Source organism: Scyliorhinus canicula, chromosome 20, assembly GCF_902713615.1.
Source record: "Scyliorhinus canicula chromosome 20, sScyCan1.1, whole genome shotgun sequence".
In the NCBI taxonomy this organism is placed as follows: domain Eukaryota; kingdom Metazoa; phylum Chordata; class Chondrichthyes; order Carcharhiniformes; family Scyliorhinidae; genus Scyliorhinus; species Scyliorhinus canicula.
In genome coordinates, this window is record NC_052165.1 from 51,957,122 (window position 1) to 51,972,235 (window position 15,114).

General features: G+C 53.0%; 1 protein-coding gene across 4 annotated transcripts in view; it reads right to left on the minus strand.

The window, feature by feature from the left end:
* Window positions 1–15,114, minus strand: part of cacna1c (calcium channel, voltage-dependent, L type, alpha 1C subunit) — a 1,225,933-nt gene that overhangs the window by 362,864 nt on the left and 847,955 nt on the right. For all 4 annotated transcript variants that reach the window (XM_038780480.1, XM_038780479.1, XM_038780478.1 and 1 more), the window contains one exon: window positions 2,122–2,268. In XM_038780480.1, the coding sequence (XP_038636408.1) occupies window positions 2,122–2,268 (147 nt within the window). The remainder of the gene's footprint in view (window positions 1–2,121; window positions 2,269–15,114) is intronic.

Sequence of the window (15,114 nt, forward strand, 5' to 3'; positions counted from 1 at the left end):
GCAACCCGGTGGGCTTGGTCCACATCGAAGTGAATGTATCGACGCATATCGGGCCGCCCTGACTACGTGGATGCACCGAGGTCTGTAAGATCCCAGGCAGGTCCCAGTTGGCACCTGGAAGAACAGAGAACATACAGTCCAGAAGGAGGCTATCTGGCTCATCAAGTCTGCACCAACCCACTTAAGCCCTCACTTTCACCCTATCCCCATAACCCAGTAACCCCTCCTAACCATTTTTGGTCACTCAGGGCAATTTATCATGGCCAATCCACCTAACCTGCACGTCTTTGGACTGTGGGAGGAAACCGGAGCACCTGGAGGAAACCCACGCACACATGGGAAGAACGTGCAGACTCCGCACAGTGACCCAGCGTGGAATCGAACCTGGGACCCTGGTGCTGTGAAGCCACAGTGCTATCCACTTGTGCTACCGTGCTGCCCATTATAAATTTAGAGTACCCAATTCATTTTTAAGGGGCAATTTAACGTGGCCAATCCACCTACCCGGCACATCTTTGGGTTGTGGGGGCAAAACCCACGCAAACACAGGGAGAATGTGCAAACTCCACACAGACAGTGACCCAGAGCCGGGATCGAACCTGCGACCTCGGCGCCGTGAGGCAGCAGGGCTAACCCACTGCGCCACCATGCTGCCCAAAGGACCCCATGTGTATAGAGAGAGAGGAGGTAGGATACGGAGAGGAGTAACCATCACCTTGATGGCCACCGGGAGCGGATGTCCTCCCCCATACCCCTGCGGTGTGCCATCATCTGGTAGATGTGTCACTGTTTCTCTGTTCAGCCGGAGTCTTCGATGGCATGCCCAGTCTGGCGGGTCCTCGAATGACAGACGGCGCCGGTACACACGAGTCCTCATATGGCGCCTCCTTGGCACCTCCTCCTTCTTGGCCTGTTGGGCGGCTGGCTCTTCATGCTGGGCAGCTGCCTCCTGTCCCACTGCTGCATGCTCTGTTGCTGCAGCTTCCTCCTCCTCGAGAAACTCCAGTTTGTACAGCTGCAGGGCATCCCCCAGGGCTGCGACGACTTGCAGAAAGGCCACCATTGCTGGTTGAATTCCAATATCCATTTTTTGAAGGGGGTGAAAAACTTGACAGGTTAGCATGATGCAAACCCCCGTGTCCAACCAGATCCAATGGGATACATATGGCCCTAGTTGGCACTGCGGATTCCGCACACGCATGTCTCTCCCGTCCCTCCATCCCTGCCCTGCCAGTGGCCGGCACCGTGGTGGCCTCCGGCCCTGGCACCCATCCTTGGTTCCAGGGTTACCATTCGCTGTCACTGCCCCTGCCAAAGATAGGCACCGTGCCTCCATAGGGCTACCGTGGGTTTTGCCCTGGGAGGGCTGTCGGTGGTTGGCGGCCGGGTTGGGTGTGGCAGGGTGGGTGGGATGCGGGGTTGGGGGCGCCCATATAGTCGGTGTCACTCTGCAAAACCAGGGCCAGGGTGGGTGGTTAGTGAGGTGTGCAGCAAGGTGGCTGCCTTGCAGGCCGCGGTAGAGGCGATCCATGCTTGGACACTGCCCCAGTCATGTGGGGGGTCACCCTGGCCACTCGGCTTGAACCCCCCTGCCCCCCCCCCCCCCCCCCCCACCCCCCCCCACCACCCCAGCCAGTGTACGGGCCGGCAGCCTGCAGTCACTCCTCTCCGGGTCCTACCTCCTCTCTCCTTCTTGAGCCACAACGCTGGTTTCTTGATTTGTAAAAGCACAAGTGAACCACGCCGCCGGAAACTCGGCACATCGGAGGAGGAGAATCGCGGAGGCCCTGGAGAATACGGGGTCAGACCCGCTAATAATATGCAAACTGTGTTTACTGTATGTGTGTTTTGGAATGCATTGACGCTGCTGTCGAGGTGCTAGAGAATTTTGATTTGGCTTCAAATCGGCGCCTGCCGTGATTTTGGCATTGGAAACGATTCTCCGCCCAATCGTCTTTCCCGATTTTGGCGTCGGCTAACGGAGAATCCCGTGCCATTTATTTTGATGTTTATAATTCATGGTTGCCATTTCTCCCGCAGATGCTATAAAGGTTAAATACTTGGGGTAAACTGTTGCTAGATCTTGAATATTGTAACACAAATTGACACTCTTGTACTTACTGTGGCCATCCTTCAAAGGTTGAGACAGTAAAAAGGGCCATCATAGCAGAGGGGACATCATCAAAGTTGAATTCACTATTGTCCCATTTCCGTTCACTTATCATTGGCTGATTTACATCCCCGTCTTTGTAGAAAATATATTGGCCTCTATTAATAGAAAATAAATATAGTTATACATTTGCATAATTGATATCTTCCTTCCCAAGATACATTAGTATTTTTCATTTTTCCCTCAGGATTTTAGTTACACTCTTTTCTACTGCCTCCTGCACTAAATAAGAGGGCAGACATTCATTCTGTGTTCAGGCTGCTTCTGAGCCCAGTTAACTCGGAGGCACACATGAGCAGCCTTGAGTAACTTGATTTATTAATTGTTTTCTCCATCTGTGAGGAGGTACAGCTGTGGGAAAGCCTGAAGTTGCTGCTTCTTCCCGAAACAGCAAAAATAAGATCAAGGTATTTAAAGACATTCCTAAATTCATTTGACAAGTTGCACATGACAGATTGATTTAAAAAAAAGACTATGTGATCCAAGGGAATGTAGTGAGCTGGAGACAAAATTTGTTCAGTGGCAGGAAACAAAGGGTAATTAATAACGGGTGGTTTTGCAACTGGAAGGATCTTTCCAGTGGGGTTGTGCAGGTCTTAGTATAGGTCCCCTGCCCTTTGTGTCATATTTGTGATGATTTTGATTTAAATGTCGGGACAGAGTCAAGAAGTCTGCAAATGACACAAACCAGCTGTCCCGCCGTCTGATTCGCCTGGAGCACACCCGGCAGCTCCCCACGAATGAACACATAACCGCTCCCTTACAGCAAACCCCAGGCAGCATGCAGCCATGACGCCACACAGACCAGCCCCACATTTCGGAGATGCAGGCGAGGCCGGACTGTTGCGTGCGGTAGAGTTGAGACGGGACACTCTGTTTTGCCGGGATGTGTGGGGGTGGGAGGGGGTTGGGGGGGGGGGGGGGGGGGGTGGGAGAGGATGGTCAGCCATAGGTCAGCCAATTCATCAAGGAGGCAGTGGCAAAGGCCATCAGCTCGGGAGCATTACGAGGAAGATCACAGATCAGTGTCATAAGAAGCTCAACGACCTCTACCGGGACGCATGGGTGAGTTTGCATTGGCCCCCTGGAACTGGTCCTGTGTGCCACCCCCAGACACCTTCTCCGCCCCCCACAACGGGCCGGCGGCTGGTACTCCCCCCATCACCACCACACCGAGATGACCTGTTGCATGTGAGTTGTTCATGTCAGACATAATGATCCTCCTCTCTCTATGACCACAAATCCATTCTCTCTCAGGACCTTCATCGGGTGATGCCGGCCCATCCGGGGTAGCCCCCCACCTTCCAAGAGAACCCCCTGGAGGAGAGGTCCAGGAATGCCACCGTTTGAGGCATCAAGCTGTCACCGCCACCCTCCACCAAAGCAGTGACACACACCTTTGGTGGGCGATATTAGTGGACAGACTTCTGGGGACATTCTGGTGAGCACCACACAGTTGCTGATGCACATTGGGTGGTGGCAGGTACATCCAAGGGAGACAGCAGTTGGAGGTCCGCTGAATCCCAGGACCCAGCTGGGCCCCAGTCAGATGAGGGGCTCTGGACAAGGTTATCCCGGAGCTGATACAGGAGCTAGGGTGGGGCCCTGAGATTCCAGAGGGAATGTCAGCAGTATTCCAGCGGGTCCATAGTCAATTGGAGGAGTCCTCTGTTGCCCTGTGTTCTCACCCAATCGCTGCACCCCCCTGGGCACAATGGTCCGAGACCATGGCCCTCCCCGAGGCATACTACATGCAGGTGATGGGTGTGAGCACGCAATTAGCAGAAAGACAGCAATCTTTTGGCAACTATCCTCCATTCTCCAGCTGCACGCACAGGTCCTCCAGCCCCAACTGGTCTGGCTCCCCCTCACCCTCTTCCTAAGATGAAGCCTCATGTCCCTCGTCCTCCACCTCCAGCATATCGCCCCGCTGCTGTGCCAGGTTGTGAGGCCACAGCAGTTCACCACAAAGTCGGTAATCCTCTGGGGTGGGGTGGAGGGGGGGGGGGGGGGGGGGGGTGGGTGGGTGTGTGTGTGTGTGTACTGGAGTGCACCACCAGAGTGGTGAAGGCATCGCCAGCGCATTTTGAGGTGAGAGTAACTGCCTTTGACATCAAGGCAGCCTTTGACCGAGTATGGCATCAAGGAGTCGTAGCTGAACTGGAGTCAATGGGAATCAGGGGGGAAACTCTCCGCTGGTTGGGAGTCATACTTGGCACAAAGGAAGATGGCTGTGGTGGTTGGAGGTCAATCATTTAAGCTTCAGGACATCACTGCAGGAGCTCCTCAGGGTAATGTCCGAGGCCCAACCATCTTTAGCAGGTTCATCAATGATCTCCCTTCCACCATAAATTCAGAAGTGGGGATATTTTCGGATAACTGCACAATGTTCAACACCATTCGCGACTCTTCAGATAATGAAGCAGTCCATGTCCATGGCTGGCACGGTAGCACAGCGGTTAGCACAGTTGCTACACAGCGCCAGGGTCCCGAGTTCGATTCCCGGCTTGGGTCACTGTCTGTGCAGAGTCTGCATGTTCCCCCCGTGTCTGCGTGGGTTTCCTCCGGGTGCTCCGGTTTCCTCCCACAGTCCAGAGATGTGCGCGTTAGGTGGATTGGTCACGCTAAATTGCCCCGTAGTGTCCAAAAGTTAGGTGGTGTTGCTGGGTTATGGAGATAGCGATGAGGTGTGGGCTTAGATAATGTGCCCTTTTAGGGGCCGGTGTAGAGTCGATGGGCCGAGTGGTCTCCTTCTGCGCTGTAAATTCTATGACATGAATATATGTCTAAATACAGCAAGACCTGGACAATATGCAGGCTTGGGCTGACAAATGGCAAGTTACATTCACAGAATCTGCAGTGCAGAAGGAGGCCATTCGGCCCATCGAGTCTGCACCGGTTCTTGGAAAGAGCACCCTCTCCAAGCCCACACATCCACCCTATCCCCATAACCCAGTAACCCCACTCAACACTAAGGGAAATTTTGGACACTAAGGGCAATTTAGCATGGCCAATCCACCTAGCCTGCACATCTTTGGACTGTGGGAGGAAACTGGTGCACCCAGAGGAACCCCACGCACACACGGGGAGAACGTGCAGACTCCACACAGACAGTGATCCAAGCCAGGAATCGAACTTGGGACCCTGGAGCTGTGAAGCAATTGTGCTAACCACTATGCTACCGTGCTGCCCAAAGTGCAGCACACAAGTGCCAGGCAATGACCATCTCCCACAAGAGAGGATCTTACTACCGCCCCATGACATTCAACGGCATTACCATCGCTGAATCCCCCACTATCAGCATTCTGGGGGTTACCATTGATCAGAAACTGAACTGGAATAGCCATATCAATACGGTGACTAACAGGGCAGGTCGAAGGCTCGGAATCCTACGGCAGTAACTCATCTCCTGACCCCGAAAGCCTGTTGCCTGGATGAGTGCAGCTCTAACAATTCTCAAGAAGCTCAACACCATCCAGGACAAAGCAGCCTGTTTTCTTGAGATGTTATAGGAATGTTGAAATTTTGCTCTGGTGGTTGCATTACAAATGGTTGCCGTACTTCGAGCAAAGCTCTTCTATTACGTCTCAAACAACACCTTCATCCGCCGATTGCATCCAGTCCCCTCCCCGGTCAAGTCCCCCCCTCCAATCCCGTGGCTCCCCATCCCCGAGCGCTGGGGCAGATAGGAGTTTGGACCTGCTGGTCACAGTACCTTTGTTTGTTTAGACCATCCATTGCCGTTGCAGTCTTCTACTCTCAACATATCTTCTGGCTGCAGAGGTTGAAGCCTTTTGGAAGACCTATCATGGAACCCCTTCTGCCTCTTTTTCTGAGAGATCAATTGTCTCGCTAACGAGTGGTTCATGGACTGGATACCTCTGGACACTCCTCAGGGAACTCCAGGGAATGAACTGTAGCTCCATAGTCTCTCTGCCAGTGGTTCCGATGCCTCAAAAAACTGCAGTGAGGGTCCTATATTGGAGATGTGCCTCTAAGCATGCCGGGATGCTCCAGGTCTTGGCAGCCAAAGGACAGCCGCTATGGACATCCCAAGCAGCTGGTTGACAACATCATTATCCTGCCTCCCTCTCGGCCACCAGCAAAGGGTTGACACCTATCAGGAGCACATATAGAGAATTAAGAAGACCACCTAGCTGCAATTGGGGATTATGGTGATTTAGAAGTTGAGTTTCAATTTTGGTGTGAGCCTTAATAAACCTTTCACTCAGTCTTCCTGTTTCTCATTCTAAATTGTGATGTCCTGTCTGATTGCATCAACACCTTCCCTCCCTCAAGGAGCTGAAGGCGCTGGACTAAGCTGTGTGGTTTCAGCTTCTCCACTGTGTGCTATGCACCTGGGCATTGAGATATAGAGTGCCAAAATGAAGGAAGTGACATCAGGGCTGATTAAAGTTAAACCTTCAATGGAATCTTTCTGAAAGAGCAGAAGGATCACAGGACAGACATCCCGAGCCTCCCTTACATAAACCTGACTTTGCCTTGCCTGTGATCCAAGGAGTTCCTCACCTTGCATCGCCTCGTCAGTGGGCTCTTCCACATTCTCATCTCGGAGGAGGCATCACGATTAGTAATGTCCCCACTGTTAAAAGCCTCTCCCCTCTACAGTCCTAGGTTGTGTTCTGCACAACAGATCACCATGATACATGAGAGCCTCACTGTAATAATCTTTATTGTAATAATCTTTATTGTCACAAGTAGGCTTACATTAACACTGCAACGAGGTTACTGTGAAAAGCTCACCATATTCCGGTGCCTGTTCGGGTACACAGAGGGAGAATTCAGAATTTCCAAATTACCTAACAGCACGTCTTTTGGGACTTGTGGGAGGAAACTGGAGCACCTGGAGGAAACTCACGCAGACACAGGGAGAACGTGCAGACTCCTTACAGACAATGACCCCAGCCGCGAATTGAACCGGGGACCTCATTTAATTCATTCAAACCTCCCTTGTGTTTCTTTAAGTCCAAAGCTTTCCCCATGGGGAGGAAAGTGTTTGTACTGGAATGACATATTAAATCATCCAAGTCTGCTTTTACCTTCTGATGAAGAGCGAAAGGACTCGAAACATTAACTCTGCTTTCTCTCCTTACAGATGCTACCGGACCTGCTAAGTTTTTCCAGTGTCTTCTGCTCATGCTATTAGCTGGTTAAGTCACTGTCTGGAAGTACAGTAACAGATTTTCTATCTGTTCTCTCAGTTACGTAATTGCCCAGTTTGGACAAGGATTGATTTTTCCAACTCTGTCAGTCAGCCATCAGCTGGTCGCAGAAATTGGTATGTTCAGCCTTGCTGCAGAAATAAATGTATTTATTATGCATGTTCAAATCTGTGAACTACACGCAGGCTTGAATATATCCATTAAATTCCACAGAAAGTGGGTCTCAAGCTTGTACTTGCCGACAGCCGGCATGCTTGTGGATTTTAACACAGGTGCGCCTTGGTCCATTGTCAATTAAGGAATTATGTGTGGGGTCCTGTTGTTGCACCCCCAATCAGAGGGTCAGCAGTTCTGAGGCCTCAGCAGTGCTGTCAGAGAAACACAGAAATTTTACAGCAGAGAAGAAGGCCATTCGCTCAATGGTTACTGCACGGCTCTCCAAATGAGCAATTCACTTAGTGCCATTCTCCCACGTTCTCCTCATAACCCTGCATATAATTCCTTTTATAATTGTCTAATTCCTTTCTGAATGCTTCAATGGAACCTGTCTCCACCACACTCTCAGGCAGTGACTATAAGACATAGGAGCAGAATTAGGGCACTCAGCCCATCGAGTTTGCTCCGTCATTCAATCATATGATAATTTTCTCATTCTCATTCTCCTATCTTGTCCCCATAACCTCTGCCCCCCTTAGTAATCAAGAACCTATCCATCTCTGTCTTAAAGACACTCAGTGATTTGGCCACCACAGCCTTCTGCCGCAGAGTTCGATAGATTCACCACCCTCTGGCTGAAGAAAGTCCTCTTCATCTCTGTTTTAAAGCATCATCCCTTTAGTCTGAGAATATGTCCTCTGCTTCTAGTTTTTCCGACAAGTTGAAACATCCTCTCCACATCCACCCTACCCAGGCCTCGCAATCCTGTAAGTTTCAATAAGATCCCCCTTCATCCTTCTAAACTCCAACGAGTACAGACCCAGAATCCTCAACCATTCCTCATACGACAAGCTCTTTATTCCAGAGATCATTCTTGTGAACCTCCTCTGGACCCTTTCCAAGGCCAGCATATCCTTCCTTAGATACAGGACCCAAACTGATCACAAATACTCCAAATGGGGTCTGACCAGTGCCTGATACAGCCTCAGAAGTACATCCCTGGTCTTGTATTCTAGCCCATTTGACATGAATGCTAACATTGCATTTGCCATCCTAACTCCCGACTGAACTTGCACGTTAACCTTAAGAGAATCATGAACAAGGACTCCCAAGTCCCTTTGTGCTTCTTATTTTCTCAGCATTTGCCCATTTAGAAAATAGTCTATGCCTCCATTTCTCCTTCCAAAGTGCATAACCTCACACTTTTCCACATTGTATTCCATCTGCCATTCTTTGCCTACTCTCCTAGTCTGTCCAAGTCCTTCTGCAGCACGCTTGGTTCCTCAGTACTATCTGTCCCTCTACAGATCTTTGTATCATCGGATAACTTATCAACAGTGCCTTCAGTTCCTTCTTCCAGATCATTAATGTATATTGTGAAAAATTGTGGTCCCAGCACAGACCCCTGAGGCACTAGTCACCGGCTGCCTTCCTGAAAAAGACCACTTTATCCTCTCTGCCTTCTGCAAGTCAGCCAATCCTCTATCCATGCCAGGATCTTACCATTAAATCCATGGGCTCTTAAACTTATTTAACAGTCACCTATGCGGCATCTTGCCAAAGGCCTTTTGGAATCCTAAATAAATCACGTCCACTGGTTCTCCTTTGTCTAACTTCCTTTTTACTTCCTCAAAGCACTCCAACAGATTTGTCAGACATGACGTCCCCCTGACGAAGCCATGCTGACTCAGTCCTATTTTATGAAATGAAATGAAAATCGCTTATTGTCACGAGTAGGTTTCAAAAGCCCCTAGTCGCCACATTCCGGCGCCTGTTCGGGGAGGCTGGTACGGGAATTGAACCGTGCTGCTGGCCTGCCTTGGTCTGCTTTAAAAGCCAGCGATTTAGCCCAGTGTGCTTTTATCATGCACTTCCAAGTACTCCATGATTTCATCTTTAATAATGGACTGTAAAATCTGACCAATGACCAAAGTCAGGCTAACCGGCCTATAATTTCCCATCTTCTGCATCCCTCCCTTCTTAAACAGCGGTGTTACATTAGCCACTTTCCAGTCCTCTGTGACTCTTCCTGCCTCCAGTGATTCCTGAAAGATCACCACCTATGCCACCACAATCTCTTGAGCTATCTCTTTTAGAATCCTAGGCTGTAGTACATCTGGTCCAGATGATTTATCCACCTTCAGACCTTTCAGTTTCCCCAGAACCTTCTCTTTAGTTTTTAAAAAAAATAATTTGTATTGAAATTTTTACAAAATACAAAATATAAACATCTTAACTCTATTAACAACCACCCGCGAACCTCCCCTCCACAAACAGGTCCCTCAACCTCCTAACCCCTGCTCTGTGCCAGCCCAGAAATCCGCCATATATGCTCCCTGGGACAAACCGATGGTTCCCCCGTATCGGGGCCTCCATCGAGCCCCCCATTTCTCCCCTGTGCCGTCTTCATTGCCCCCAAATTTTGAGGGTAGCCGCCACCACCGGCCTTGTGGAGGGAGCGGCAACGGCGCCGTTACTAGCGCCTCCAAGCTCGTGCCCACACAAGACGGCGCCTCCATCCTCTTCCATGCTGCCCTTCCTCGCCCATTACCCACTTACGCACCATTGCTGCGTTGGCAGCCCAATAGTACCCACAGAGGTTGGGCAACGCCAGCCCCCCCCCATCCCTGCCTCGTTCCAGGAACACTCTTCGAACCCTCGGAGTCCCATGCGCCCACACAAATCCCGTGATACTCCTGTTGACCCTCCTAAAAAAGGCCTTCGGGATAAGGATGGGGAGGCACTGGAACAGGAACAAAAACCTCGGGAGCACCGTCATCTTAACGGACTGCACCCTCCCCACCAGTGACAGCGGTAACATATCCCCACCTCTTATACTCCTCCTCCATCTGCTCCACCAACCTTGTGAGGTTGAGCTTGTGCAGGGCCCCCCCAGCTCCCCGCCACCTGGACGCCATGGTACCTGAAGCTCTTCCCTGCCTGCTTCAATGGGAGCCTACCAATCCCCTCCTCTTGATCCCCCGGATGCACCACAAACACCTCACTCTTGCCAGGTTCAACTTATACCCCGAGAAACCCCCGAATTCCCTAAGAATCCTCATCACCTCCGGCATCCCCTCCACAGGGTCCGCCACATACAGCAACAGGTCCGCGTACAGCGACACTCGATGCTCCTCCCCACCCCGCACCAGGCCCCTCCAGTTCCCTGACTCCCTCAATGCCATGGCCAGGGGCTCAATCGCCAACGCGAAGAGCAAGGGGGACAGGGGGCACCCCTGCCTCGTCCCCCGGTACAGCTGAAAGTACTCCGACCTCCTCCTATTTGTGGCTACACTCGCCATCGGGGCCTCGTAGAGCAGCCTCACCCACTGGATAAACCCCTCCCCAAACCCAAACCTCTCCAACACCTCCCATAAATACTCCCACTCAACCCTATCGAAGGCCTTCTCCGCATCTAATGCCACCACTATCTCCGCCTCCCCTTCCACAGCCGGCATCATAATGACGTTGAGGAGCCTTCGAACGTTTGTGTTCAGCTGCCTTCCCTTCACAAACCCTGTCTGGTCCTCATGAATGACCCCAGGCACACAATCCTCTATTCTAGTGGCCAGGATCTTTGCCAGCAGCTTTGCATCGGCGTTCAGCAGCGAAATCGGCCTATGCGATCCACACTGCAGAGGGTCCTTGTCCCGCTTCAGGATCAAGGAAATCAGCGCCCGTGACATAGTTGGGGGCAGTGCCCCCCCCCCCTCCCTTGCCTCGTTAAAGGTCTGGACCAACAGGGGGCCCAACAGGTCCAAATACTTTTTATAGAATTCCGCCGGAAACCCGTCCGGCCCCGGCGCCTTCCCCGACTGCATGCTCCCTGTCCCTTTGACCACCTCCTCCAGCTCGATCGGCGGCCCTAGTCCCTCCACCTGCTCCTCTTCCAGCCTCGGGAATCGCAGCTTGTCCAAGAAGCGCCCCATTCCACCCCCCTCCACCCCCTTCAGACCGGTACAATTCCCCATAGAAGTCCCTGAAGACCCCATTGACATCTACCCCCCTCCGCATCACCTTCCCAGCTCTATCCATCACTCCCCCAATCTCCCTGGCCGCGTCTCACTTCCGGAGCTGGTGCGCCAACATCCTGCTCGCCTACTCCCCGTATTCATACACCGCCCCCTGTGCTTTCCTCCACTGAGCTTCCGCCTTTCTGGTCGTCAGTAGGTCAAATCTGGCCTGAAGGCTATGCCTCTCCCCCAGCAATCCCTCCTCTGGGGCCTCCGCATATCTCCTATCCACCTGCACCATCTCCCCTATCAGTCTCTCCCTCTCCCTCTGCTCCCCCCTCTCCCTATGGCTTCGGATGGAGATCAATTCCCCCCTCATCACCGCCTTCAATGCCTCCCAGGCCGTCCCTACGCGAACCTCCCCGTTATCATTGGCCTCGAGGTACCTCTCGATACACCCCCGAACCCTCCCGATCACCTCCCCATCTGCCAACAGCCCCACCTCCATGCGCCAGAGCGGACGTTGGTCCCTCTCTTCCCCCAGCCCGAGGTCCATCCAGTGCGGGGCATGATCCGAATGGCAATGGCGGAGTATTCCACATCCTTCACCCTCGACACCAGCCCCCTTGCCAGGACAAAAAAAATCAATCCTCGAGTAGGCCTTATGTACATGGGAGAAAAACGAGTATTCCCTGGCCCTTGGTCTCGCAAACCTCCAGGGGTCCACCCCCCCCATCTGGTCCATGAATCCCCTCAACACCTTAGCCGCCGCCGACCTCCTACCCGTCCGGGACTTGGATCGATCCAATGGGGGATCCAGTACAGTGTTAAAGTCCCCCCCCCCCCCCCCCCATGATCAGCCTCCAGGTCCGGAATGCGGCCCAACATACGCCGCATAAACCCCGCATCGTCCCAATTTGGGGCATAGACATTCACCAACACCACCCGCTCCCCCTGCAGCTTGCCACTCACCATCACGTACCTCCCGCCACTGTCAGCCACCACCTTCAACGCCTCAAATGACACCTTCTTCCCCACCAGGATCTCCACCCCCTTACTCTTGTCATCCAGCCCTGAGTGGAACACTTGGCCCACCCACCCCTTCCTCAGCCGGACCTGGTCCACCACTCTCAGATGTGTCTCCTGGAGCATGGCCACATCCGCCTTCAGTCCCTTCAGGTGCGCAAATACTCGGGCCCGTTTGACCGGCCCATTCAGCCCCCTCACATTCCAAGTTATCAGCTGGATCCGAGGGCTCCCTGCCCCCTTCCCCTGCCGATTAGCCATACCCCATCCCTTGCCCACCCCCGGCCAGCGTCCCCCGCTCTGCCAGTTTCCCACGGCGGCAACTCCCCCCCTCCAGCATCCCCTGCGTCCTCCAGCTCCTTCCTGACCGTTTCAGCAGCAACCCGGTACCCCCCCCCCCCTCCCCTCCCCCCCCCCCAGGCTAGGACCCCTCCTAGCCGCACCCCCCCCCTCTACAGCACTCCCGTGAGCCAGCTAACTTCTGCTGACCCCGGCGACACCCACCCTACTTTCGGCTCCTCCCAACGTGGGACTGCCCCTCCCCCATAGTGCCCATCAACCAGTCCACCCTCCCCCGCTCCTACGCGGGAAAAGAAAACACGCCCCCACCCTCTCACAGCGCGGGAACCCCGCAGAAAGCCCGCGCTTTCGCCCTGCCGGGCCCCGCCTCCTCCAGGGCCACTCCACAAGCTCCCCGAACTCCCCGTTTACCCCTCTGCCCGAACCCGTCCACCTGACCCCTGCTTAAAAACCCATATAGAAAAAACCGTACGACATCACCCCACCCACCCTAAAGCCACCCCACATCTTACACTAAACCAAGCAAATACAAATACAGTATTATACAGCATCCCCCATCAGGGGGACCCTCAGTTTGAGTCCAGCTTCTCGGCTTGCACAAAGGCCCATGCCTCCCCCGGGGACTCAAAATAATGGTGCCGGTCCTTATAGGTGACCCACAGACGCGCCGGCTGCAACATTCCAAACTTCACCCTCCGTCTGTGTAGCACCGCCTTCGTCCGGTTAAACCCGGCCATCCGTCTCGCACTCCAGTCCTGGAAGATCCGCACCTCCGTGTTCTCCCATTTGCTGCTCCGCTCCTTCTTGGCCCACCGGAGCACACACTCACGATCCACGAACCGGTGGAACCTCACCAACACCGCCCGCGGCGGCTCGTTCGGCTTGGGCCTCCTAGCCAGAATTCTGTGGGCCCCCTCCAACTCCAGGGGCCCCTGGAAGGACCCAGCCCCCATCAGCGAGTTTAGCATCATCACCACATAGGCCACGACCCCTCCAGCCCTTCCGTGAGGCCCAGGATCCGCAAATTCTTCCTCCTCGACCGGTTGTCCAGCTCCTCGAACCGCTCCTGCCATCTTTTATGGAGCGCCTCGTGCATCTCCACCTTCCCCGCCACGGCCACGACCTCGTCCTCCCTTTCGGAGGCCTGCTGCTGCAGCTCCCGGATCGCAGCCCCCTGGGCTGTCTGGGTCTCTATCAGTTCCCTGTTGGTTACCTTGATGGACTCCAGCAGCTCCAACTTCAGCTCCTGGAAGCAGCGCAGCAGAATCGTCTGCTGCTCCTGGACCCACTTCCTCAGCTCCTCGAAGCCTTCGCCGGCCGCCATTTTGTTTTTCTGCCACCGATTTTTCCTAGCTGTTTCCGATGGTTTTCTCGCTGCCCCACTCCTGGTCCGGACCATGGGACCGTTGGGGTCGACTCCTGGGCTCTTCCCCCGTTGGGATTCGCCGCCTCAGCTCCGTTGGGGGCCCTGCAAAGAGCCCCAAAGTCCGTTATTCGTGGGAGCCGCCGAATGTGTGGCTCAACTGCGCATCGCCGCCACTGGAAGTCAGAACCTTCTCTTTAGTGATGGCCACTGCACTCACCTCTGCCCCCTGGTTCTCCTGGAGCTCTGGCATCCCACTGGTGTCTTCCACCGTGAAGACTGATGCTAAGTAACTATTCAGTTCCACTGCCATTTCTTTGTTTCCTATTATTACTTCTCCAGCCACATTTTCCTGTGGTACAATGTCTATTTTTGCCTCTCTAACCTTTTATATATTGAAAAAAACTCTTATCTTCTTTTATATTATTAGCGAGCTTGCACACATATTCCGTCTTCTCCCCCCTTACTGCTTTTTCAGTTGGCCTCTACTCGCTTTAAAATGCTTCCCAATCCTCTGGCTTCCCACTAATCCTCGCTCGCCACTTTGTATGCTTTTTCTTTTGCTTTTCTGCTGTCCTTCACTTCCCTTGTCAGCCATGGATGCCTTGTCCTTCCCTTAGCATGCTTCCTCCTCCTTGGGATGAATTTCTGTTGTGCCTCCTGAATAACCCCCAAAAACTCCTGCCATGTTGTTCCACTCTTTTTCCAAACAACTCTGGCCAGTTCCTCCCTCATGTCTTTGTAGTTACCCTTATTTATTTATAATACCGTTACATCTGATTGCAGCTTCTCCCTCTCAAACTGCAGGGTAAATTCTATCATATTGTGGTCATTGCTTCCCAAGGGTTCCTTCACCTTAAGTTCCCTAATCAGGTCTGCCTCAATACACATCACCAAATCCAGAATTGCCTGTTCCCTAGTAGGCTCTGTCACAAGCTGCTCCAAAAAAAAAACATCCCTTAG